Raw genomic sequence first — 26281 nt, 5'->3', positions numbered from 1 at the left:
ATTGTGGGGCCAAATGGCTTCACCCCTCTGGGCCTCAGTTCTCCCCTGTGAAGATGGAAGCGGAGGGTACCACCCCATCAAGCAGTCGTGAGGACTGGATGGGCTTGTTTATGCAGATGCTTAAGCAGAGCATGCTGAAAGGTTACCGTTATCACGCACGTCATCCACCTCACATCTGCATCTGTCCACTGGCTTTGCTGCAGCGCCTCACTCTGGTGAGGCTCTGCAGGCAGTGTTGGTTCCCTTTCAGAGGTGAACAACCTCAACAGCCAGTCAAAGGAACAAGAGGACCAAACTCCCCAATAACCACCACAGGTGATGGCATGTCACAGGCCAGGATCTAAAGAGCTCCTTGAGAGGGAAAGGCCAGTGGTTTCCATGGCAACAGAATTTGCTCCTGCTCCCCACAGCTGCACCTTGACAAGTGTATTAGTGCCCGGGAGGCCAGGATGGAATGCAGGAAGCAGCTTTCCTGGACAAACCACACCCACGGCCAGAGTGGATGCGGGGAATAGGGTGGTTTCTCTGGCAGAAGAAATGAACTTTGTAGAACAGCTTGTATAGTGTTTAAAAAGCCTCTGCAATTTTGTGAATATCAATGCACTTTGTTCTTCGTGGGTACCAAGGGATTCCGGATCAACCAGGCAAAAAGCCATTTATACAGATCTTGATCCTTGTGGGCAAGGTAGTTGTAGCCAAAATGTATCTAAATTTAATTATTATTATTATACCCAATCAGTATTTTGACTCATTTCTAACAAAATCTGTGTACTTGGGAGACATCCTTAACCTTTCTGACCACAACCCCAGTAACAAACACATTTTATATTACAAATCAGTACACACACATGCACACCCCCCCCAACACACACACCCATACACAGCCAAAACAAAGGTTTCATCAAGCAAAGCGTACTGTTACTATAGGCGAATCAGTCTGATATTTTCTATATGTATATTCTATTTCATTGAAAAACTGGTTGTGATCTATGATACTGATATCATGACCCACTGATAGGTTGTGGTTGGCAGTTTGAGAAACACCGGCCTAGAGGCTCTTAAAAACTGGTCCTACAAATCTTTGGATCTGTGAGCTTAATAGAATCACTCCCAGAGAGAACTTCTTAGAAAATGTTCTTAGAAAATTTTGAGTGGGAAAGAGCCATGCGTGGTTCCGTGGCCCATGAAGGTGAGTGTGATCAATGAGAAAGGCTGTCAGAGGCCCCCTCAAGTCAAGGATTTCTCTAGCCTTGCTCTGGACCCACGTGAGTTGGGAGGTCTGGTTGCCATCAGACCCATCACATCAGGTGCCCTCTGATTTTATGCATCAGCAATCAGCCTGGACACTAGAATCATACAATCCTTCTGGGCAGCATTTTGGCAAAATGAATGAAGGGCATAGTCGCATGTATACGCCCTGACCTAGCAAACCCCATTCCTGAGCGTATCACCCCATGAAATAGTTCAGACAGTAACTGCAGTGTGTGTGTGCTGCCAGATGCTTACATTAGGATAGTGGAATATGAATATTTCTATTTTCATTTTGGGGAAGGGGAGATGACTCTACCAGTTCTGCGATGATTCTGATAACAGACCTGAAGTGCCTGTTGCAAAGCAGCTCCTATCCCTCACCCCCACTGGCAAGTGCTGCCATCACCTGGATGCCACCCGGAAGTACTTCTGGATGAAGTAGCACACGACAGCCAGGGGCAGGAGGGCCACGAGGAACACCGGTGTGACATAGGAGATGACGGCCAGGGCTGAGACACAGAGCAGGGTGGAGCGGCTCAGACACTCCAGCGTGGACGGGATGTGCTGCGGGAAGGGAGGGTGAGAAAGGGAGGTGAGTTTTTTTCCCAAAGCTTAAAAAAAAATTTTATGTATGGCTGCATTGAGTCTTAGTTGTGGCACGTGGGATCTTGGTTGTGGTATGTGGGAGCAGCCTGCGGGTTCCAGAGCTCTTGGGCTCTGTAGTTTGTGGCTTGCAGGCTCTCTAGCTGAGGCCCTCTGGGCTTAGCTGTTGCAGCACGCGGGCTTAGTTGCCCCACGACATGTGGGATCTTAGTTCCCCCTCCAGGAATGGAACCCTCATCCTCTGCACTGGAAGGTGCATTCTTCCACTGGACCAGCAGGGAAGTTCTGGGAGGTGAATTTTGGTATTGGGTCATCTTCAGCATGTTACCTGCTGCCAGGCTTTGCTCTTTCTTTACTACTGGTCCATGTCTTGTCCCTGCAGCCACACTGTAGGCCCCCTGAGACCAAGCATTAGGACTTTGCTTTTTCACCATTTAGTATGATGAAGAACAAGAATGTAGGCAGACTCAAAATGCTTGTTTTCCACAAACTCAGTCACCTTGGTGCAGAGTATGCTGGAACCTTCTTGTGAGCCAGAGTGGGCTTGGCCAGAAGCCAAAAGGATGTGGTTTCCTCCGGCCTCATTAAGAGAGTCTCCCAGGGGAGGCCCCAGGTCCGGAGGCAGCGTTATAATCAGATGGAGCCCACTAGATTCCTAGCCCAAGGCTCTGATCAGCTGATCTGGGGAAGCCAGCGTCAGACAGAAGCTCCTGGGGACCTGGCTTCTCTTTGGACTGGGGACATACGTCACCGCGATCTTACGTACCTGGTCGATGGTGTTACAATCAGATGAAAATCTGTTCAGGATGCTTCCAAGGGGAGTGGTCTCAAAAAACCTAAGAGGCGATCAGAGGACAGTTACTCATCCTTGTATTGATTTCCTTCCTGTTTACTGAAGGAGGGTAGTTATTTTTTTGTTTCCACATCTCTGGAGTCATCCCCAGGTCTGCCTTCCCAGGGCAGTTGCCTTGGTAGGTCTGTACACATCTGGCCTGTGTCCCTGAGAATTCCCGCGGCTGCCCAAAGGGGTGCTGGCCCCTTCCCAGCCTCTCTGACCCTGCCACCATTCTCTGCTTCTCACTGGGCCTGCCTCACTCAGCAGCTGTCCTCCTGGGGACATAGAGTTCTCTCCAGAGAGACGACTCTCCTGGGGGTGGGGATGGGGCCCTGGGGACAGCCTGTCAGCTGGCTGACCCTGCGAGGCCACTCCAGCTGTCAGCGCTCTGGCTGTGACCCGGAATCAGCCCAATCTCAGAGAATTTCGGAACCACAGATCTGGGACAAATAGAGGATAAGCAAACTTGGAAGCCATGTCTGTGGGCCACAGAGTGAGTATGAGGCTGAAGAGAGGAGAGTTGTGGTCGGGTGATGAGGAGGGGTCAGATAGCTTGTTTGCCTGCTGGGTTTGTAATCTGGGTTGGCAGCCAGTCGGGCTGTGACAGCTTTAAACGTCTTTCACACCAAGCAGCCTTTGGGGTTTTGATTGATCCCATTACAGGGGATTAGAACAACAACCCTGTGTGTCCCTGGGGTCAGAACCTGCAGAATGGCTGAGCAAGGAAGGAGAGGCAGCGAAGGGGAGAGCTGAACTGGGGTTGGCACTTGCCCAGAAAGGGGAAACATTCATGCCGAGCCTGCAGGTCCTTTGAAGGACTGTTGTGGCAATTACATGAGCTAACTGTGTGACATTTCTAACACCCTGTGTAGCTGAGCAGATGACAGTTTCCCTGTTTTCTGCACCAAGGAGGGGGCTTTTCCCACCTCATGTCCTTGAGTCACATCTAAGGACCTGCAATAGAGATTGAATGTATGGATATATCCCCATTTTACAGATGGGAGGGCTGAGGCCCAGAGAACAATGACTCGCCCACAGCCAGGCACAGCCAGGGCAGAGGGCTACCTCATGGGAGCCAGGATGATCTGGTTCAGCAGACTGCGGTGCAACCTCTTGGCCACCTTCAGCCCTGTCCATTCCACTGTGACGGATGTGACGAGGCACAGCACGATGCCCAGGCTGCAGAGCACCGTGAACACCATGGCGTAGCCGGTCTGGTTGAGGGAACACTCCTGGGCCTGGCAGAGAATGAGGCTGGCATCCTGTGGGGGGCGGCCGGAGCTCAGTCCTCCCCCTCCCCTGGCCCTGGCCCTGGGGCTGCCGGACCCACCTGGCTGAGGGAGCAGTTCCTGGCCATGGGGCTCAGGGTCAGGGCACTGTCAGTCCACTTGGCCAGCCAGTAGTCAATGGCCACCAAGACCATGTGCTTGAGCAGCTGGGAGAAGACGAGCAGCGAGAGGAGCAGGATGCCGGCCGAGGACAGGTACTTGGCACAGGCCCGCCATGGGATCTTGGCACGCTGGTGCAGCACCGATGACAGGTTGTCCTCCTCCTCGCTCTCGGCCGCGTCCTCTGCAGGTGTAAGAACCCCTGATGGATTCACCTTGCACACCCCTCTGAAGAGAACCAGGGGTTGTATCAGCCCCACTTACAGTTGGGGAGACTGAGGTGCACGGGGCAGGGAGGGCATGCATCAGAGGCACACCATCTCCCCACTCCCAGAACCCCAGCCCTCAGTCTCCTCGTGGTGGAGCAGACCTCAGGCCATGATTCCACTCCAGTCCCACTGTCTGTACCTTCCTCCTCTTCCTCGTCCTGCGGGAGCCCATCTCTGGAGGACATGGCTCGGGGCAGGCCCTGGGGTGGCTCTGTAGCTTTTCTCTCCATGACGGTTTCCTGAAAGATAGATGGGGCCTGGCTGATGTCCTCAGGGTGTGCAGAGGGGAAAAGGGAGGGGGGTAGGAGGGGACCACCCCTGGTGATGACCACTGGCAGTTAGCAAATTGCCCCTGCCTAAAGGATGGTCCAGATGGACACATATTTGCCTGCCAGAATTTACTCCTTCCCCTGCATCAGCGACTAGCATCCCAGTATCCCTGTGGGAGACCACCTCTCCCTTATTCTTAGTTTCTGTGATTCAGGTGGGCTAATCATTCTCTCTGGCTCCCAGAGTGGGCATGTGACCCAGGACTGGTCAGTCTTCACATTCCACATCCCTGACCACAATGATTTGTTCAGGATGGGCCCATGACCAAACCAGACCAACAGGAGTCAGCCCCGGGACTTTTGCTAAACTATCATAAAACAGGTGCTGTCTTTCTGGCAGAGCTGCTGACCTGGAAGAATGGAAGGCTGAGATGCCGATGGCCCTCACTGCCTCCATGAGAATGAAGCCGGTGTGAGAGAAGCAGAGCCAAGGGATGGGGAGAATGAGATTCCTGATGATATTGCTTGATCACCTGGATCCAGCTCTACCTGAAGCTATAGCATCACTGGACATTCTAGTTTCCTGAGCCAGTAAATCCTTAACTCCCCACCCCCTTTTTCTCTTTGTTTAGCCAGTCTGAGTTGGTTTTCTGAAGCTTTGTAACTAAATGGTATCTGACTATCTCAGGACATGGGGAAGGCATTGGCCTGACTCTGCCTTGGGTAGCTGGCACAGGTGCTGGCTGTCTAGTAGGAGCAATTTCATGCCCAGCTCCCACATCTGTCCTTTGTGTGTGTTTGGTGGGGGGCTTCCTAGGGCCAATTAGGGCAGGAAGGCCTTTATGAGTTCAGGTTCTAGCAGAACCTTATCCTCAGGGGCCAGGCTGCCTGGCTCCCAGGCTACACCCACCTTCTCCAGCTCTTGGTCCTGCCGATTCATCAGGGTCTTCCAGTGCTCAAAGAGCTGGCATTCAGACCTCTGGAAGTCCTTGAGTGTGCCCTCTCTCTGGATGGTGCCATCCTTCATCGCAATGATCTAAAAAGGCAGAAACAAACTCGGTGGGGGCTGGCTGAGGCGGGGGAGTGGAGGTCATACCCCTGCCTGACCGAGGGGTCTGAGACGGATGTGCACAGCGCACGCATCCCTTCCCCACCACAAATGGCTCCAGCTCACCCACTGCCCTCAGCAGGATACTCCAGGATTTAGAATCTGGCACATCTCGGGGGTTGTTCTCAGTGGTTGCCCCGTGGTTGATAGGAGGGTTTGCGGAGCAAATTAGTGCATCCTGGTCAAGTTGTCTGGTTATCCCCCAAAGACTCCAGCAATGACAGCTGTTTGCCTGCACTTAATGGGCTAACAGCTCATTACCCTTAGCTCCTCCTCACAGCAGGCCTGACAGGTTCCACCAGTGTTTGGCAAAGCACCTGTTGGTCTAAATGTGTGAGGCCTCTTTGGGATCAATAACACATATTTTATTTGAAACATTCAATGTTTTATACTCACATAGACTCATCATTAATCCAGAAACCCACCCTGCTCTTCTCACTCCCATTCACCCCATGCTGGGGTTCAAGGATCGATGCCCCGAAGTCCTGTTCACTTAAGGAACCAGGCACCCCGGTGTTTGCCTTCTTTGGACCAAGGATTCTCCTGAATTGTCTCATCAGGGTCACCACAGAAACTCAGACACAAACTTGTATCTCCTTTAAAAGCTATTTTAAAAATCTGGATTCTGCCTCCCCTGCCCCCGCTCCTGCTTTTTTCCTGCTTTAATAGCTTTTTTGAGAAATCTGGATTTTTTTTTTCCTTTTTATTCCTAGTAGAGGGAAGATCTTACTACATGTAGAAGGAAGACTTATTTGAGGGGAATTATCAGGGGCATTTAACACAGACCTGAAGCTTAGGAAGGGCCTCATTTTCCCAGACAAATTTATGCAGGATTCAGGCAAGGCCCCAATTTCAAAAGTCACATAATTTTCATCTTAAAAATTAAATGCTTTCCAATTTTTTGAAAAATAACTACTGTCTTCATGTTGAGGAATATGGAAATTTAACTGATATGATATTTCATTCTACTGATGACACTGATGTTTCTATTACTACTGCCATTGTTTGTTTCCATATTTCCCATTTAATCCCAACTTGAATCTGACGCACTAGTGGGCAGGAAGATGCCTCTCCTGTCCGCATGGGCACTCCCCAAGGACAGGGGAATGAGTCATCAAACCGGGTAGGAAACAGAAGTAGGAACTGAGTGTCTGCTTCTTTCTGAGACTTCTTGGTGCTGACCTTGTGTGTATCCACGGGGCCCCCGGTCAGGATGCAGATGTCTGCAACTCTAGGTGACACCAAACACCTGGACTATGCCAGGTCTCCCTGATGGCCCAGCCTGAGTGAAGCCATCCAGTGCTGCTCTCTTCTGCTCTGTGACCCTCAGCAATTGCTGATGAGACATCTGATTGAGTCCTTTGAAGACACCCAACTGCCTCTCCCACCATAGCCCGCCACAGTTTGACCCACTGCTGGCCCCTCACCCAGTCTGCATGTGGTAGATACTGTAGCTTGTGGGTCACTAGGACCACTGTCCTCTTATCATCTCGAAGCAGCTCAAGGATCCCGGCCTGCATCAGATGGTCACTCAGATGGACATCGAGAGCTGAGAAGGGGTCATCCTGGGTAGATGGGAGAAAACAGGAGCAAGCAAGGGGGTGGGTAACAGTGGATGTAAAAACAGTGGATGTACATGCTCTGGTTTAGGGACTGACACCACTTGGGCTGTGTGGCCTTGGATAGTGTACCTAACCTCTCTGGACCTCAGTTGCCTCATCTTAAAATGGGCTATCAGTCATCACTCTCAAACAGATCTAATCACAAGCACTTCCTGACTCCTGAACCTCCAGTGACTCCCCATAGTCTATTACGTCCGAATTCCTTAGCACCCTAATCCAGATCCTTTCCCACCTGCTCAGTCTTCCGTTCCAGCTTCACTTCCCATCTGTCTTGTAAAGGCTCCCTGTGCTCTGATTTCCAGGGAATCTGCCATTCCAGGCCTTTGCCCAAGCTTTCCCCTCTGCCTGGAGTGCTGATCTGCCTTTTGTCTGTCCGGTGAACTATTATTCATCCTTCAGCACTTCCCCTAAGCACCAGCTCTTCCCGTGTCCTTTTTCTGATACCTGAGCTTAGTCTTCCCTCCCTCTGTTCCAGGGATACCCTGCAGGAAGTCAGATCGGATCGCTATTTGTCTACCCCAGACCGTGGGACCCGCAAGAACTGGTATCCCCTGTGCCCGTGCCTAGTATAGAGTAGGAGCTTAAAAGTTAGCTGAAATAAATTAAAATATCCACTTTACTTCTCTCTAACAAGGTTGTTTAAAGCTCACCAGGGATCATGAATAAGCTAGCACTTTGTAAAATGCTATGCCTGTGTCAGATGGTAACAAACACTGTGAACCTTTCCATTATGCAGTGAGTTTAGTGGGCAGGTGGCGGGGTGGAGGATAAAACTAGGATCAGAGACCTGAGAGTCCTTCTTCCAACGGTCCGTCCAAATGGCTCCCTCTTTCCTTCTGTTTAACTGACTCACTCTTTAATACTCTCTTCTATGAAGCCCTCCCTGATTACTCTTGTCCTCACAATTGTCTCCCTGGACAAGGCCCTTCATAGTCTGTCACACAGTTTGGCTTTCAAGTGGGCTGTGGCTCTTGAGTATGGGCGAGCTCTGTTTCTCTAATTAGATTCTAAGCCTCTGAAGCCAAGGGCTATGTTTTGGAATTCTTCAGTATCAACTAAGGCACACCACACAGAACTTGGCATGAAGGAGGGCAGGTACAGCCAAGTTTTATCTCATGTTTGATTATCAGAGGTTACCTGGAGTGCTGTGTTAAGAAGGATTCTGAGGCCAAGTTAAGTTTTCATGGGAAAGAAAACAGGTCAATTAGCAACGTCTGCTCTGGGCGTGAAACAGGAAGTGGCAACTCACTTTCCATGTATTTGTGATTCTTATATTTGGGCTAAATAAGTATTAATAGGTTGGGGATGTTCTACAAAGAAGGGGTCTATAATTACTGCTCGCCTCCCCTCGTGGCTACTGCAGAGCTGTGTGACGTCCACATTGATCAGCTGGACTAATCTTGTCTCAGTTTTTCCATCAGTAAGATCAGTAGGTAGGGAGAGAGTTGGGAGGGGGGTTCAGGAAGGGGAACACATGTACACCCATGGCTGATTCATGTCAATGTGTGGCAAAAACCACTACAGTATTGTAAAGTAATTAGCCTTCAATTAAAATAAATTAATTTAAAAAAAAAGATCAGTAGGTAATATCTCTGGCAGAAGTTTGCTCCTGGAGAGGGATGTTGTTTGGTGATGGTGTGTGTGTGTGTGTGTCTGTCTGTCTGAACCAAGGGGGCAGCCAGACACAAGGACCTCAAGGAAGTTGCTGGCTGGTGCACTCACCAAGAAGACGACATTGGTGTGCTGGTAGAGGGCTCGGGCCACGCTGATTCGCTGGCGCTGACCACCAGACAGGTTGATGCCCTGCCGCCAAAGGGGAGGAAAGGTCAGGCCCGCACAGCCCTGCGGCAGAGACTGTCCAGGCCCCTACTTGATGTGAGCTCTTTGGCTTCATTCGCCTCTTTGCCCCTCCTAATCTGGTACAGAGGAGGAACTTGTACACGTTCAGTGAATTCATTCAGAAGTGGGGAGAATGATCCCCAAGCCTTTGACAATTCATCATGTAGGTGCTAGGGACCATCTGACCCATGAAAACCAGGACAGAGGAAAGTGAAAGTCTCTCAGTCACGTCCGACTCTTTGCTACCCCATGGAATTCTCCAGGCCAGAATACTGGAGTGGGTAGCGATCTTCCCAACTCATAGATCAAACCCAGGTCTCCTGCATTGCAGGTGGATTCTTTACTAGCTGAGCCACAAGGGAAGCCCAAGAATACTGGAGTGGGTAGCCTATCCCTTCTCCAGTGGATCTTCCTGACTCAGAATGGAACCAGGGTTTCCTGCATTGCAGGTGGACTCCTTACCAACTGAGCTATCAGGGAAACCCTAGGAAGAGGGGATTTAAATCACACGCCAGGAGGACAGCCATGGGAGAATCCTATTGATCTAAGTTTATGGAGGAGGGACCCCACCTGAGGATGGAACAGGAAGAACAACCCTGAGCCTGGCACACTGCTGGGCGGCTCTCAGTACATACTCGGGGTGTCAGTGGAGACGTCAATCCCTACCCAGTCTGGGAAAGTGCTAAGCTGACCTCTGCACCCAGCAAGACTGGAAACTTGTCCAGGACAGACACCAGCCCAAGGCTCAAGGATATCATTTTGATTCCATGGCAGGCACTCTCCAACCTTCCCCCTCTTTCATTTCACATTCCCTACTCTCCCTGAGAATGATCTCAGGGCGTGGTGATGGTGATGGGTGGGGAGCAGGGGAGGCCGAGGACCCCAGCTTTGAGTAACTCCCCTGGAGGTTGCTACTAACCCGTTCCCCAATCTGGGTCTGGTCTCCATGGGGCAAGATGTCGATGTCTGGCTGTAGGGAGCAGGCTTCAATGACCATCTTGTACCTGCAGTGAGGCGGGGTGGGGACACAGCTGAGCAGCCTGGCCAGAGGTGGGCCTGAGCTTCTGCAGAGGGTCATTACCCTCCGGGCAGCTGTGCCAGGATGAGCGATGGCTTTAATGGGCCTCCTGATGCGTGTGAGTAAACACCACGTGAGCTTGAAAAGAGCTGAGGGCAGCACCTGACACCATCTTGGAGCAAGTTAAATATTTGAAGGATGAAATTGGATGGGAGCAAATAGCCATGTAAGTGACAAGAGAGGGCCTGTGGCCCCTGTGTGGTGGGAAAAACTAGAGCAGAGCCCACGCTTGGGGCACTGCCAGGGAAAAATCACTGCTGATTTGTTGAGGCAGTAAATGATGATGGCTGCTCAAATATTTACCCAGCCTGCTCCCCTCACACTTCCCTGGCCAGCTCTCAGCCTGGGTGGGTGCCAGCCAGTGTGCATGGAGGCATCAGAGCGTCTTGGTGACAGGTACTTGGGTGTTAGGAAGATGGATTTGAAACCCATTTCTGTCACTTCCTGGCTGGGTGGTCTTGGGCAAGTTACCTAACCTTCCTGAGTCTTGGTTTCCTCATCTATAAAATGGGGATAATAATAGTACCTGCCTACTGGGATTGGTGTGAGCCTTAGAAGAAATCACAAATACCAAGAGCCTCTGGAAAGAGCTCCATGGATGTCAGCAGTCATTAGCCCTGGAGGGATTTGTGTGTGAGTTGCAGAGCTGGGGGTGGGGAATCATGAGAATGAAAAGGGCAGAGCTCTGGGGGAGCCTTTTCACCAACCTCAAGAGGAGGCACTAGTGCGCCCACACCTCCCTCCCCTCCTACCCTCTCAACCACGGGAGCTGGACTGCCCCAATGTCCAGCACATCTGGATCATTTCCAGATGGACCATATGGAACAGGCTGGAATCCAGATCAGTGGACTGGAGAGCAGGATGGCAGGGTGAGGGAGATGGATGGAGGAGCAGGCAGCTGGCTGGGCTTAGGGGCAGGGGAGGGAGACTGAAATAAGACCAATTTCTCCCCTCCTCCAGCCTGCCTCCCTCTGGGAGGCGTTTACCGTTGCTTGTTGAAGGGACTCTCAAAGGTGATGTTCTCCTCCACGGTGGCATTTAGCAGCCACGGCTTCTGAGAAGCATAGGCCACTGGGCCTCTCTTCCTGGAAAAGAGCAGGGCAGGAGTAGGGGAGGCATTCTCAGGGGGTCACTGTCAGAGGTGGTTACCAAGCTGACGGATAAAACTGGGGCTAGGGGGTGGGGGCAGCGCGAAGATGAGGAAGTGCAGTTGGCTGAAATCTGCTCTGTGTGTGGCTCCTGGTGGCCTCTCCATCCCCCAAGGCCTGAGGCAGGCTCGGGTGCTGGGTCTTAGCTGACTGGGGCATATGGGACCTCGACCCCTCCCTGCTCTCCACCCCTCCCTGTCCCACCCCTGCTGTCTGTTCCCCTCCCCAGGTCTACCCAGAGCCTGGGAGAAGCCAAATAAGCGAACACTTGAACCCTGATCTCCTCCTTCCTTGTGTAGCCCTCAAACCACTCAACTTTGATGTTAGCAGCTAACTCTCCAAATGGAAATTTTAAAAAGAGCGGTGTTAAGGAAATCATGTTCAGCGTGGTATGGTTTCTGAAGACAAAGAAAGAAAAGGAAAAGATGACCACAGGGATAAAAACGATCTGGTGTGAAGGGCTTGATGCATGGAAGCAGCAGCGGTCTCCCAGGCACGCTAGAAGCACAGCGCTCTCCCTGGCCTCCTCTGTGGCTGGGTTGGACCTGGGGGGCTGCCTTCTTGAGCTCTGTGGCTCCTCAGGCCAGAGACCCCCTCTGAGGAGGTCTGCCCCAGGGGGCGGTGCTCGGGGTCACAGTACCTGACGTCCGCATCGGCTGCCGTCTCCCGCTCGGGGCTGCAGCAGGGAGGGAAAGACACATATTCAGGGTTCACCCTGAATTCCGTAGACATTCTCAGCCCCTTCAGACCCAGCAGGACTGCCTGGATAGCCCCTGAGACGAGTCTGCAGCCACAAATGCCACAGGTCCTCCTGGGGAGCCTCCACTGCCTGGATACAATCGGGGTGTGTGAAATTGCAAGGGAGAGTGGAAGGATGTAGGCTCACGGTGGTGGTGGGGGCCTTCCTATGTCAGAGGAGTCTGAGGCCCAGCTCGGGGCTCCTGCAGACCCAGCCTCAGAGTCAGGGCTCGGATGCACTGGCCGAGCTCATGGGCTGACACGGCTGCACAGACAGTTGGGGCAGGGAGTGCGCTCTGCCCCTGGGCAGCCAGCCCGGGGGGGACAGGCCACCATGGGTGGTGGGAACCCACAGCTGATGCAACTCAGGGTGGCACCTGGAGGGCTGAGAAGGGCTCCAGGTGTGATTCCCAGAAGACAACCGTGGAGCCTGAGAGATCCACCCAGAGGGACAGGGTCAGCTGTGGTGGCCATGTGGCCTGGACAGACCCCAACTGCTCCGGTGTCAAATATTCTGTCCTGTTGCTCTCGTCCACATGTTCACACTTGTCACATACCGTGAGGTTTGCTTTTGGGCTCAAGAGTTACGGTCACTATGGCTAGAGAGGCTGGGCTGTCATCAGGCCCTGGCACTTGGTGACAAGGTGGGAGAAACAGCGGAGAAAATACAGGGACGTGAAACCTCTGTGGAGCTGGAGAGTGAAGGCCAGACCCTTACGCTGAGTTACAAGGTCAAGTCGACCTTCCCAGTCCTAACTTCCCACCACCTCCAGGGTGTCTTGACTCTCCTGAAAGAAGTGTGCTTAGGGAGGCTTTTGAAGGTCTTACAGCCACATTAATCTATTTCACTTGGATGTTTTAAACAACCAGAACATAAAGCACATAGAATATAAAGCAACAAGACTGAATTTTCTGTCTGGCCTGGGGAATACCCACCTTCTCTCCTTATAGCTTTGTTTCTCAACTTTTTTTTCTTGATCACCCCTAGGGCCATTTTAGACATATTTTTTCCTAATTGTCCTTTCCCTGCCACATTTATCTTCCAGTTCAGTGGGTTTTTAAAAAAAAATTATATTCATAAGTTTGTGCAACCACCACTGCTGTCTAAATCCACATCTTCATCACCCGTAAAAGAAGCCCCATACCCATTAGCAGTCATTGCCTTCCTCCCTTCCCACTAATCCACTTTCTGACGCTATCCATTATGAAATTTTAAAACCACAGGTCCACTGTACGTCTGCTTATATACTGTGGCCCTTTGGAGAGCCACAAAACATTGGAATATCTAAGTTTTTCCTCTCCAGTACCAGATTTTTCCCTCTTTGAGAATGCATGCCTCACGTATTTTAGGGCTTCATGTCTCTAAGTGTATGTGGACTATACAGCCCCGAATCTATACTCAGCACCCCTCCCTGCCCCACACACCCTGCCTAGCCCTCCCCCCTCCCCGACCTTTTTTTAAAAACTATTTCCCTCCCCTGTATTCCCTCTTCTTCCTTTTTTAAAATTGGTCACATGGCGTGGCATTTGGGATCTTTGTTCCCTGACCAGTAGTTGAACCTGTGTCGCTTGCAGCGGAAGTGTGGAGTCTTAACCACCGAACCACCAGGGAATTCCCCCAAGGCCCTTCCCTTTATTGGGGACCCCCTCCCAACCCAGTCCCAAGGCTGTACCTGGGGTCTTCTCCAGTCTCGCTGTCAGGAAGGCTGCTGGGGCACAAATGGGAAAAAACAACACCAGTTACTTCTCCCCCGCCCATTGCCTTTATTTAGATCACATTGTGTCTTTGGGGATAAGCAATCTCCACAATCCCCGCCCCTCCCACCCATCCCCAATGTCCCCAAGTGGCTTCTCAATTTCTGTCCCTCCCACAGCCCCTGGATGGGCTTCCTCCAAGCAGCAAGGGCTTCATCAGTGCTCCTGGCACCACTCCCAGCAGCAGCGAGGCTGGCTTGGTGTCAGGATGGGCTTTTACTTGGGAAAACTAAGGCTCAGAGAGGGAAAGTGACTTTCCCAAGGTCCTAACCATTTCATACAGTGTTTTCAAACTGTGGAATGGGACCCATATAGGGTCTGAAATAAGTAAATGGCACCTGCACTAAAACAAACAAACATGCAACTCCCCCACCCCGAAACCAGTTTGCACCACATGTGGTCAAGATGTGTATTCTTTCTGCAAAATTTTTTCTTGCCTATCAATGCATAAATGTAACAGACTGTGATATAAAATGCATTTCATACTGTGAATTATAGTAAAGAAGTTTTTTTTTGAAAAACGCTGCGTGAAGTGACCTGAATTTTGGTGCCAGCTTTGCTAGTGCTCTTTCTCTTGCCCCAGGCCACCTCTCAACCTTCCAGAAGCAACCTTCTGCCAATGAAGTGTGTACTTCTGACATGCACATTTGGGGAAAATCAATCTATTCTGTTTTCATGCAGATCTTACTTTAATAAAACCAGCTAACATTTATTATAACCTTGACAAGCACAGTGATAAGCACTGCAATCAGTTCAGTTCAGTTGCTCAGTCATGTCCGACTCTTTGTGACCCCATGGATGGCAGGACACCAGGCTTCCCTGGCCTTCACTGTCTACTGGAGTTTAGCACCGCAATGCTATTATTTATTTTAAAGTTCAAAAAAACCATATGGAAGAGATCTCTTTATAGACAAGGAATGTGAGACTTTTGAGAGTCTAAGTAATTTGTCCAAAGTCACACATCCAGCAAATAGCAGAGGAAATAGATTTGTCTGATTCCAAAGCTCCATGCTCTTAATGACTATGTTATATTGCCTCACTATGACTACCCAGGCCATAGCTCTGATAAATTTCTTGCAAGGAAAATCAGGATGGATAGAAACAGAGATAGGAAGAAGACAGATGAAATTTTCTTCTGTTCTCTGCTGAGGGGCAGAACTTAATGGAGACCTTGATGGATATATAATCATCAACTGTCTATGATCTTATTCTTCTATCTTTATTAGTTTCATTTCATTCTCTCAACTCAACCTAACTCATATTGCTTAATCATCAAATTGCTGTAATTTATGGACAAGCTGGTAACGTGAAACAGATAAAAAACTCAAGCTTCCAAATTCCAACTCTGCGTCCACAGTCCAGACAAGCTTATCTCTGCAATCTTCTGCCTTGACTGCATCCAGAGTTGCAAAGGCTGTTATTTATCTGGAGGGAAGCACATCTGTGGCCTCCCCAAGGACCCTGGGACACAGGGAGCTCCTTCGGCTCTAACTCAGTTTGCATCATTATCTGGGCTGCTCAATTAGCCCTTATAATGGACTACTTTCCCCTCTAATAAGTTCCTTTGTAAGTCCTTTATCCCCAGTGGAATTTTAAGGCAGGAAGAGCATCTTTTTTGGCCCTCATAGGACTTAGCATATGGGAGATCTGTTATAAATGGAGGTTGATAACAGACATCTTTAATTATTTGGGAGGAAGGAAGGGAGGGGGGCTGGCACTCAACCTGAGGCATTGTGTGCAGTTGTTTGTATCCATGGTTTCATCCTCACAACAACTCTATAAAGAGGTTTTCCATCTTACAGAAAAACCAAGGCTTAGAGTTTGCCTGATGTACCCAAAGGTCAGAGCTAGGAAGAGGGGAAGCTGGGGTGTTAATCCAGGTTCATTGTCTCCTCTTTTCAGCATAGTTCCAGCCTTCCTAGAATGAGCCTCCCCATTGTATGTGTATGTCTTAATCTGAAAAGTAAAGAAGGGTACACATGGCATGCACTTCCTTCCATTGATTGCTGGGCTCTTAAAGGAGTGTTCCTCCTCTGCCTGCACTTTTGGGACCAAACACTGAGCTAAGAAGACAATCTCTCCAGTTCTCTGATCCGCCTCCTTCTCTGCAGCCAGCTGTGAGCTGGGTCCCTGTGTGCACGCCAACCTGAATCATGGCACAGAATCTGCCCTCAAACGGCTCATGGACTGGCAGAGTGAATCTGACACGTACAGAAGTCAGAAAGCTATAGAGGCCAAAAGAAAAGTAGGAGCAAGAAAGTACTATAGAACTTTGGGAGAAAAGTATAGACACATATGCAAATATGCAGAAAAAGACTGGAAACTTCTGGGTGGTGGGATAGTGTATGTGCTCATATTAGGTGGTTTTTGCCCTCTTTACACTTGCTTCTTTTCTCATTCAATGTACATTCTTTCAGAATCAGACAAAAATATACTTTTCTTAAAAGATTTTTTTTGACATGGACCATTTTAAAGTCTTTTTTTGAATTTGTTATAATATTGCTTCTGTTTTATGTTTTGGTTTTTTGGCTGTGAGGCATGCTAGATCTTAGCATTCTGACCAAGGATCAAAGGACCAAGGACCTTTGGAAGGCAAAATGTTAACCACTGGATCACCAGGCAAGTCCAAATGTAATTTTTACAAGTAGTTTGGAGGAGGAAGAAATCTGAGAAAGTGAGGAAGGGCTCATAGAAGTTAACAGGTGAACAGAACCTCAAAGAAAGAAGGATTGAGACTGGGAGTGGAGGGAGGGAATTCCAGGCTGGAGGAGGAGCTAGCATGAGTGCGGGCAGTGAGAGAAGTGGAAGGAACACAGGCTGTAAAGTGTGTATCTGAGGGGCTTCTCTACTCACTGGTTGTGAAATCTTAGGCACGTTCCTTTACTTAGGTAGCCTTGTTTCCTTATCTATAAAATTGAAGTCATGGTAGGAACCTCACCGTGACACTGAGAGAATGTATTAACAACACAGTTCATAGTTGGTTGGGGGGAAAGATGAGGATGGGGTTTGAGAATGAGTGATGGAGTAGGGGCGTGGGGAGACCATCCTTTCAGCTCAGTGCTTAGTTTCAAAGGTTCAGGCAGAGGAGGAATCCAAAGGCCCCAACACTCATTTAAGACCCTCAACAATAAACGAAGAGGAAAGTTGCGGAGATTGAGGTTGAAAGGGTAAGTTAGGACTTACAGTTCTCCATGGTCCACACATCCCGCCTCAGAGAAACTTAATGCTGCTCTGAAATCCTTTCACCCTCAGTGCCCTGTCCAACTGAGGTTATTGGGTCCTAACGCCAAATCTCTGCTATTGTTCAGATGAGGAAACTAAGGCTCAGACCGGTGAAATAACCTGCTCAGTGTCACAGTTATCCAGTGGCAGAGTGAGAACTACAACCAGAGAGCATCCCGTTCTCAAGGCAGGCTTGTCACGTTCACACAGCGCCCCTTCTGTCTGCCCACCGTCTCTCCACACCTGCCTTCTCCAGGAAACTTGGGGTGACCTTGAGCTCCTGACCCAACTTCCCAAAGGCTGCAGGGACTGTATGAACAGATGGATCACAAGGCTATGCTGAGAGGAGCCTATCTTTGTTTTTGTTTTTTTTTTTTGCATTTTGGTCACACCCTGCAGCATGTGGGATCTTAAGTTCCCTGACCAGGGATTGAACCCACACCCGCTGTATTGGAAGACAAAGGCTTAACCATTGGACCACCAGGGAAATCTAAGAGGAGTTGTTTTTCACCCCTGGGGAATCAGGCGTCTCAGGAAGCAGCCTTCACAGCCAACCACCACAAGGCAGCAATGTTCTGAGGGTGTCTGAGAGCAAGCAGGGCCTGGGCCCCACACCCTAGCAGGTGGCAGGAGCCGCAGGGAGCGCCAGTGAGGCCAGTTCGCAGTTCCTGGTGGGGAGCTGGGATCTTCCTCCCACCCCTAAGTTTTTCTTGGATCCCTGCTTCCTGCTGGCTCCCCGGGGACATCTAAAATCAATCTACTGTGGACACTAATGGCCCTCTTCTTTATTTCCAGGGAAAGAACTTCACTGGAGTCTATCTGCTAATTTTGACCACTTATCAGAATGTTTTTCTCTTAATGATCAAGGAGAGAGTTTGCAAATTCCAGGCTAATGGTGCATCAGAGCAGAGAGCTGGGCCGGGGCAGGCAAGTATCATTAGAGAGAATTTTGAAAGCTGCACAGTTTTCCCAGAGACCTGGAGCCCAGCAGCTGATGTGTGGGATCTACTCAGGGCGGCCATAGTAATTCTTCAGCCTGGAATTCAGGGCATTACCCCTGGACTCTGGGGCCCCCACAGGCTTCTGTCCACCTAAGACTGGTGAGCCCCTGAGGGTGGGGCCAGGTCTTCTCGTTTGTACCTTACACAAAGCGGCTCACAAAATACACATCCTGTGTGGGCACCGCTTTGGAATAACCCTCCAGCCCCATCTCCAAGGAGCTCAGTGTCCTGGGGGAGACAGACACACAAGCATGCGATATGAGGCATGCACAAAGAGGATTTGTACATTCTAAATGCTGGTGGAAAAGTTGGTTGGTAGGATTATGGGTGAGGGAAACAGCCTGGGCCAAGGTGTGTGGGAAGGAGAGAGACATAAAGACATATTTAATGGCAGTCTCCTAAAGGTCATAAACTGTTCCCAGTTCATTCATTTAGCAAATGAATTCATTTAGCAAAGGCAGTGTAGATACAGAGAGACAAATAAGATATGATCTTTGTCCCCAGGGAGCTCACTGCAGTTTCTCCTGGGAGACAGGCTGGGGTATAATTAAAGAGCAATAGGAGAATTTTTTTCCTGGCATAGAAGTACATTGTCAAAGAATAATATTTACACTAATATTTATAGGTCACTTGGTATGTGCCAGGTTAAGCCTCACATTAACTCCGTGGGTAATAAGGGGAAACTGGTGCAGAAGGGTCACAGAATTTCCCAAAGGATGGAGTCCAGATTTGAACTCGGGCAGCCTGCCTCCTGAACTTTTGATTCTGTGCGCTTAGCAGCACTGCTAATCTTTTTCAAGGAAGGAATAAATGAATGGTGCACACACAAACCCGTCTCCCAGACCATTCTCTGTTGTGTGCCTCCTACTCCCCCAAATCCCTGCCTTGTGCCTCCGGGGACTCTTTCTGGCTGCCTGGTTACCAGGTCTCAGCCCTGGTATGGATTAAAAAAAATACGGGAGCAACCTGGCATCACCCTTGCCTCTGGCTGCAAACAGGCAGGCCCTTGGGAGGGGCTGCTGGGTCAAACACTATTTTGCTCTTGGTTCATTTTGCAAGTGCATCATCTCCCTGCAGACCCGGGCCCAAGGTCTGAGGCATGGAGCTCCTGCAAGTAATGGAGAAGGGCCCTCAATATACAGCCCCTACACTTAACTCACTGCCCAGGGTAGGTGGGCCAGGCAGAGCTGTGTATAAGCCAGGATTCTGAGAGCAGATGAAGCCAATGAGCCATGTCTGGCCAGCCTACTCCTTCCTTCAGTTACTGTAATGAGCTCAGGGCTGGTCTCCCTTCCTGTGGCCTCTCTCTCCCCCATCCCTCATCCTGTATCATCAGTACTTTTCTTCTACAGCCTTCAGACTAAATCTTATTTCCTGGGCCTGGTACACAGGGTGTCTGACCTCAGCTCAGCCCACATTTTCAGTTCCCCCCACCCCCGCTGCTCCGGGCACCAGAACCACATCCTCTCACATCAGCATGCCTTTGCCCACCCTGATACCCCTGCCTGGAACACCTTCCCCTCCCACCCCTGCCTCTTGCATCTGATGAAGCCACAGGGGTCCTTCAAAACTCAAGACACCATGTCCACATGAGTCTTCTCTCCTTGAACACGTTGTTCACTGATCCTCTGTGCTTGATGGTGGCACGAGGTAGCACCATGGTACTGGATATCTGTTCCCCTCTTTTGGAAGCAAGGCCACGTCTTCATGATCTTTGCATTCCTATTGCTGTGACTGGGGTCTGGCGTACAGCAGGTGTTTGATGAACATGGGGCGAGTTAATACATCAACGCAGAGAAACCAGAGCACAAGCTGAGTCATGAATGAATTCTCACAGCTTCTCAGGGTGGGCTGCAGGCTACCCTGACATGCTTGCTATGCTTGGGAAGGAAACTGAGCCATGGAAGAGGACAAAATAGCTTCTGGAGACATGAGATCCTCCCTGAGCCTCAAACAGAACCAGGATGTGGGGCCCAAGCTGCCTGTTGAGGAGAGTGAGTGTCCATGCAGACAGAGCTGTGAGCAGCGATGTGGTGGTTCTGCTGGGGTCGGGGGTCAGGGTATCATAGCCATAGCGGCTGTTGGCCTTCAGAACGTCAGGCGGGCTGTTTCTTCATGTTGCTCTCCAGCCCCTTCTCTCTCAGCACACAGTGGAAAGCCCATGCACTTGAGCACTACTTAAGTGTACATTCCACTTCTGCCATTTAAGAGCTGGGTGACCCAGGGCAACTTGCTTCACCTCAGTTTTCTCATCTGTTAAAAGGGGATAATGAGAATGCCTGCCTCATAGAGTTTGGTGAAGACTGACCAAGACAGTGAAGTAAATAAAGTGCCTTACACAGTAATCTTGTACACAAGAGCCACTCCAACTCCCTGGAGAGGACCCTGAATCCCCTGGGGCTGGGGCAGATTTTCTCATCTGTTAAATGGGGATAATGAGAACGCCTGCCTCATAGCGTTTGGTGAAGACTGACCAAGACAATGAAGTAAATAAAGTGCCTTACACAGTAATCTTGCCCCAAAGAGTTGCTCCAACTCTCTGGAGAGACCCCCTGGGGCTGGGACAGAGGCTTCCGAAGAGAAAAGAGGAACAGTCAGACCCTGAGAGCTTAGAGAGGAGGTGGGAGCTGAGGCTGAGGCCTCTGCAGAGGACAGAGAGGTCTGATCCTGGTGTAAAAGGGCACCCGAGGGTGAGGGGGCTGGGGAGGAGATGAAGGAAGTGGGACACAGGGGACAGGCTCAGAGAGGGCTGAGCCGGATGCAGAAACGGGAATCTAGGAGTGACCCCAGTCTCTGAGCAGTGTAATCCCATCCAGGAAATCCCACCCTGCCCTGAGAGAGGGCCTGGATCCCGCTTGCCCTCTACATGGAAATTGGAGAATAATCTCTGGAGCTAAGACCCAAGGGACCCCAGCCCAAGGCAGCAGGCAGGCTTGAGGGAAAGAGTCCAGGCTTGGGACTCCGGTCCACACGCTGAGCATGTCACCCCACCTCCCTGTCCTCAGTTCTTACTTCTGTGAAATGGGGTAATAACACCCAGCCAGAGGATTCAATGAGCTGTGTGTGCAGTACACTTAGCAAAGGGCCTGCCCGTAGCAGGTGCCCAGTAACTATCAGTTGTTTTGTTCAGCTCAAGTTCACTGGGGTTTCCTGTCTTCCTGTCACAAATATACACAGGCAGCCAGGGGCAGGGCTCCTCCCTCCAAAGCCCTGAGAGGCAGTTGGCACCAGGGTCTGGCAATCCAATGCCTGGACCTTTCCAGTCAGGCTGTGTGGAGAAACACCTGAATAAGATGGGGAGTGGAGGCAGAGACCCTGTGCCCCAGACACACCACATTCCCAGTGGAATTAAGGTTTCTGAGACTGAAGTTATAGGAAACCCAAGGAGCTCATTGCCAGCCCATAGCCCCGTTGAGGAAGGAAACTTGCCATTTGTTGGGTGCACTGTTCAGGGGCATTTTGGGAAAGCAGGAAATGGGGGTACCTGTTCCAAGGCCTTTCTCTCTGCTGTCTGCTCTCAAGTTGGTGAAAAAACCTGACATCTTGGAAGCTAGTTTGCCCCTAGAAATGATCGCTAGGGAAAGTTTGTCCTCTGTTGAATTGGCCTCGACTTTTATTCCTGAAACCTTGATCAGATCCCTCTTTCTCTTGGATACTTGGGGGCAGGGAGGAGTTGGGGGGCAAGAGGGTGGTGGACTCTAAGCCAGGTTACATGTTGACTGCAGTAGCCGTGTTCTGCCCAGGTTTCTGAACAGCTTTCCCACCCTCTTCATTTCTTGTCTCTTCTTTTCTTACTTTTAAAAAAGCTTTATCGTATATGTAACTTTAATCAGCTAGTTTAAACTGCTTTTTGGAAATAGGTAGCTATAAATAATAGAGAGTCACGATTGACTCAGGCTGGGGTTCGGCTCTTTAATTAAGATAGCGATCTTTGCCCAGAATCCCACATTTGCCTGATTTATCTCTGGTGCCTTGAAATACGCACTGACTGGTCTGTATCAGCTTTGCTGATGACCAAGCAAGAAACCAACGTTCGTGTTACAGTTCCCCGCACCGGGAGGCAGTGCGCCTGAGGGAACATAGAGTTTGGAGTCAAACAGAACTGAGTTTGAATTCCAGCTCTGCCACTTATTGGGTAGGTGAATTAGGGCAAATAGTTTGGCCCTTCTGTACAAAATGAGATCTGTTAATAGTACTCACCTTGCTGGTTTTCATAAGGATTAAATGAAATAGTGTGTGCAGAGGACTTAGCAAAGTACCTGGCACATAGTGAAAGTGTTAGTCACTCAGTTGTGTCTGACTCCTTGTGACCCAGGGACTGTAGCCCACCAAGCTCCTCTGTCCATGGTATTTCCCAGGCAAGAATACTGGAGTGGGTTTCCATTTCTTTCTCCAGGGGATCTTCCCAACCCAGGAATAGAACCCAAGTGCCTGCATTGCAGGCAGATTCTTTACCATCTGAGCCACCAGGGAAGTCCTTGGCACACAGTGAGGGCTAGTACTAATGATGGTAACAAGAATAGCAAGTAGCTGGTTTCATTGAGTGCTCACAGAACACACTCAATACATGCGTGACACACCCTGCACTGAGAAGAATGGTTGCAAGGAGGGCTGCCCGCCTGCCCGCCGTCTTCCCACTAACTGAGCCCGGAAGATGCACACAGTACCTGTTCCAGAAGACGGCCCCCGAGAGCTTCTGCATCTCCCCCAGGGTGGCGAGGAGGAGCGAGGACTTGCCGCAGCCCACCTGCCCCACGATCATGGTCAGCTGGCCTGCAGGGAGGGAGGGAGGGCGGCAGGTGGAACTGAGGCCAGAAGGAGTCTGAACAACTACCACCCAGAAAGACAGACAGACAGGCAGACAGATATACCCGACTCTGGGGCCCCCACTTGCTCTTCTCCTACCTAGAATCCCCAGGGAGTCCTCTCCTCCTTCGAGCCTTTCCTTCTGGAAACCCACACCCTATCTCTGGCTCACCACATCCTTCTACTGCCAATTCCCTGCCCTTTCCTGACGGCCTACTTTTCTCTCCAATGCTCTCCAGTGTGAGCTCAGGGCCTCCTGGTCCCCACAGAGGCCACCCTATCCTTCTCCTCCCGAGCTCTGCTCATGCTGCTGCTTCTGTCCACCCTGCTCATAGCCTGAAGGCCCCTGCTCATTCTCGGAGTCCCCAGCTCTGCCATGACACCTTCCCTGGCTCCTGGGGGTCACCTTTCCTTTTGTGAAGCACCCACTCTGTCTGCAACAGATGGTCTGACATCAAGGCCCCGCTGTCTTGCCCTGTCCTTGCTGCGGCTCTCCCACCAAGCACCTGGACTCCCCAAGGAAGGAGCCCAGCCCCTCTCTAGCCTTCGTAGCCCAGAGCGCCCACCAAGAGTACACATGCAGCAGCTGCTCAGTTGGTCCTGACACCCCTAGACCACGATGGAGGGGTGAGCCGGCCATACCTCGGGGGATGCGGATGGTGATGTTGGACAGTGTGGGGATTCCATCGGGGGTCCATGTGAAGAAGCCTCCAATGATCTTCATTAGGGGCACCCACCGACCAGAAGAGAACAGAAAGGCAGCTGAGGTTGGTTGCCTCCCCTCCCCCATGAAAGCAAAAACAAAAAACCAAGCCCCAGAAAACACACCGATTCCAGTCCACCTCCCAGTGTGCAGGGGGAGTGGGGGCATGGCCTTCTCACGCAGACCTCTAGCTGAGGCACCCTCCCCAGAGGATGGCCACAGGTCCCCCCACTTGGTGGAGGTTGAAGCACTGGCCCTGGTCTCAGGACTCCTATGGACACTACAGGCAGGCAGGGTGACCTCCATTCAGGGCAGAGGCCTCAGGACACAGGTGTCTGGTCCTTCAGATGTTGTGCTTCCTTGTGGAGATGATGCTGAGTGGCAGGGCATGGAGGTGCAGGGTCTAGGACTCACCTGGACACAGCAGTTGTCAGCATCCCCGTCTGTGCCAGGGGCCAGGCTCTGCAGTGGGTTCGTGAGGCCCCGACAATCCTCCCGGGCTGGACGCTTGCGGTTCACAACCTTGAGGGGCTGGAGTTGATTAGAGGAGGTGAGGGCCCAAGGGCTGGGAGCAGTGCAAGGAAGCTGAGGCAGGACAACAGCAGGGCTGGAGCTGCAGGCGTTAGAGAAATACACCGGGATGGGGGGTGAGGGGCAGGGGGGCACTCACCACCGCCTGGTACTTGCTGGCTTGGCCCTGGGGCGCGGGTTCTCGCGGAGCACACTGCTCCTCGCGGATCTCTGCACTGGACAGGAACTCGCTCAGCTTTTGCACGCTGCAGAGGAAGCGCAGACACCCCTCACCCTGCCGGGGGGCAGAGGGGAGGGGAGAGGAAGGAGGGCGAGGCCTGAGAGAGCAGCTCCGAGAAGACTTCAGGCTCCAGCTGTGGCCCCCACAAAGCCCACACGGGAGGGGACAGACCAGGGCCATTCTGTGGGGGCAACAGGAGTTACTAGGGCTTGTTAGGGTTGACTAGTCAGCTGGAGTAGGTTAGGGCATGGATTAGGAGGGACTGACTAGTTTTAGGGTTAGTTTAAAGTTAGTTGGTTAGTCTGGTTATTAGACTGAAGGATGGTTGGTGTTGGGCGTTACTATTAGAGTTCTGATAGGTTAGTTAGGATTAGGATTGGTTATTAACCATTGAGTTGGGGCTTCCCTGGTGGCTCAAATAGTAAAGAATCTGCTTGCAATGCAAGAGACCCATGTTCAGTCCTGGGATCAGGAATATCCCCTGCAGAAGGGAATGGATAACCACTCCAGTACTCTTTCCTAGAGAATTCCATGGACAGAGGAGCCTGGCAGGCTACAGTCCATGGGGTCACAAAGAGTCAGACATGACTAAGCTACTAACTACACAGCGGACACTGTTAAATACTTCATAAGCACATAATTGAATCCCCATTAAATAATTTGATCTTGCTGGGGGAGGTATGGAAGAGCTTTATTTCCAACTCATGGAGGAAAAGGCTATTCTTCACCCCAAGGATTTCCTTATGAACTCAGAGGAGGTTCCAGAAGCTTCACTTGATTCATTCTCTCTTATCCCTAGGGGTGGGCAAGGTGTCTAGGGAATCTTGAGAATTGTTCATACAATCCCACCTTTTGCTTAAATTTCCAATAGCCTGGGGGCCAGCCCTACCTCTATTTCTGTTCTGAGCACAACACTTGCTCCCCATCCAAGGAGCAGATTGCCAGCCTCTGCCTGCTTCTCCCTCTGTCCCCATTCCAACACAGCTTGGTGGGGTGGTGTGGGGGCAAGAAGTGGGAGATGGAGCCGACTTAGGGTAAAGCTTCAGGCTGTGTCCTGTTCCCACTTTCAGCCCAGAGTCTGGTCTCCTTTAAAAAGGCTGTAGCTATCCTGAAGTGAGATGAGGGTATTTATATAGAAATGCTTCTGGGTCAGGCAAGAGATTTCCCATGGTTGTAACACCTTTGAATATCTGGGTTCTACACAGAATCATCGGCTGGGGTAGGGGTGGCGGAGGAGGGTTAATCATTAGTAGTTTCACAACGTCACTAAAAGTGAGTCAACACAGTTGACCCTGGAAATGGGAGCTAATCCCTTTCCAGCCAGCTACTCCCTAGTGAGATTCTCCCATGACCACAGCTCTGCTGTGTTATGCCCCTCCATCCTCGACCGCTTTCCATCAGCTACTTCATTCCAACAGCCACCCCTCCTGCCAGCTGCCTTGGACCTGCCAGGATCCAGGAGAGGGATGTCACTTCCCTCAAGGCTGGAGGGGTTTGAGTGCAGAGGACGTTTGTTCCTGTCTGGTCCCACTGGTGATAAGGAAGGACATAGCCAGCTCTGCCCAGAGGCACACCTGGCCCTTGTTTTCACAAAGCTAGTTCAGAGGCCTCGGGAGATTTTCACACTCCAGCTGTGGCATTCCCCAGCCAGAGCCTCAGCCATCTACCTCCAGGCTTTCACTCCCAAGAAGGCGATGCCTCTGGGAGAGTGGCAGAGTCACCACTTGACTTGAGCCCTGAAGTGGGGCCTCCCAGTGTGCAGGCCAGTTGGAGACAGGGGGTGCAGGCCCTTGGGGAAAGCCTCTTCCCCGACCGGGACTGTGAAGGCGCTGAGTCCTGTGGAGAGACTGTGGGTGTTCAGCTTGGGGAAGACAAAGATTTCAGGGATGTCTGCT

At 50.9% G+C, this 26281-nt stretch overlaps 1 protein-coding gene across 4 annotated transcripts in view; it reads right to left on the bottom strand.

Annotated features, from left to right (window-relative positions):
* ABCC8 (ATP binding cassette subfamily C member 8) overlaps window positions 1–26281 on the bottom strand; it is a 78429-nt gene that overhangs the window by 9547 nt on the left and 42601 nt on the right. The window contains exons 13-28 of one of the 4 annotated variants that reach the window (XM_043482393.1): window positions 24306–24411; window positions 24050–24166; window positions 23575–23650; window positions 22794–22899; window positions 13822–13857; window positions 12051–12086; window positions 11249–11347; window positions 10104–10188; window positions 9068–9148; window positions 7151–7288; window positions 5526–5651; window positions 4486–4585; window positions 4020–4261; window positions 3755–3951; window positions 2621–2690; window positions 1658–1815 (exon numbers count right to left, since the gene is read on the bottom strand). In XM_043482393.1, coding sequence (XP_043338328.1) covers window positions 1658–1815; window positions 2621–2690; window positions 3755–3951; window positions 4020–4261; window positions 4486–4585; window positions 5526–5651; window positions 7151–7288; window positions 9068–9148; window positions 10104–10188; window positions 11249–11347; window positions 12051–12086; window positions 13822–13857; window positions 22794–22899; window positions 23575–23650; window positions 24050–24166; window positions 24306–24411 — 1773 coding nt within the window. Of the gene's footprint in view, window positions 1–1657; window positions 1816–2620; window positions 2691–3754; window positions 3952–4019; window positions 4262–4485; window positions 4586–5525; window positions 5652–7150; window positions 7289–9067; window positions 9149–10103; window positions 10189–11248; window positions 11348–12050; window positions 12087–13821; window positions 13858–22793; window positions 22900–23574; window positions 23651–24049; window positions 24249–24305; window positions 24412–26281 lie in introns of all 4 variants that reach the window. The other 3 variants (XM_043482395.1, XM_043482394.1, XM_043482396.1) reach the window with 3 other exon arrangements.

This window comes from Cervus canadensis, chromosome 11, assembly GCF_019320065.1.
Source record: "Cervus canadensis isolate Bull #8, Minnesota chromosome 11, ASM1932006v1, whole genome shotgun sequence".
NCBI lineage: Eukaryota > Metazoa > Chordata > Mammalia > Artiodactyla > Cervidae > Cervus > Cervus canadensis.
This window is presented reverse-complemented; position numbering and strand designations above follow the sequence as displayed.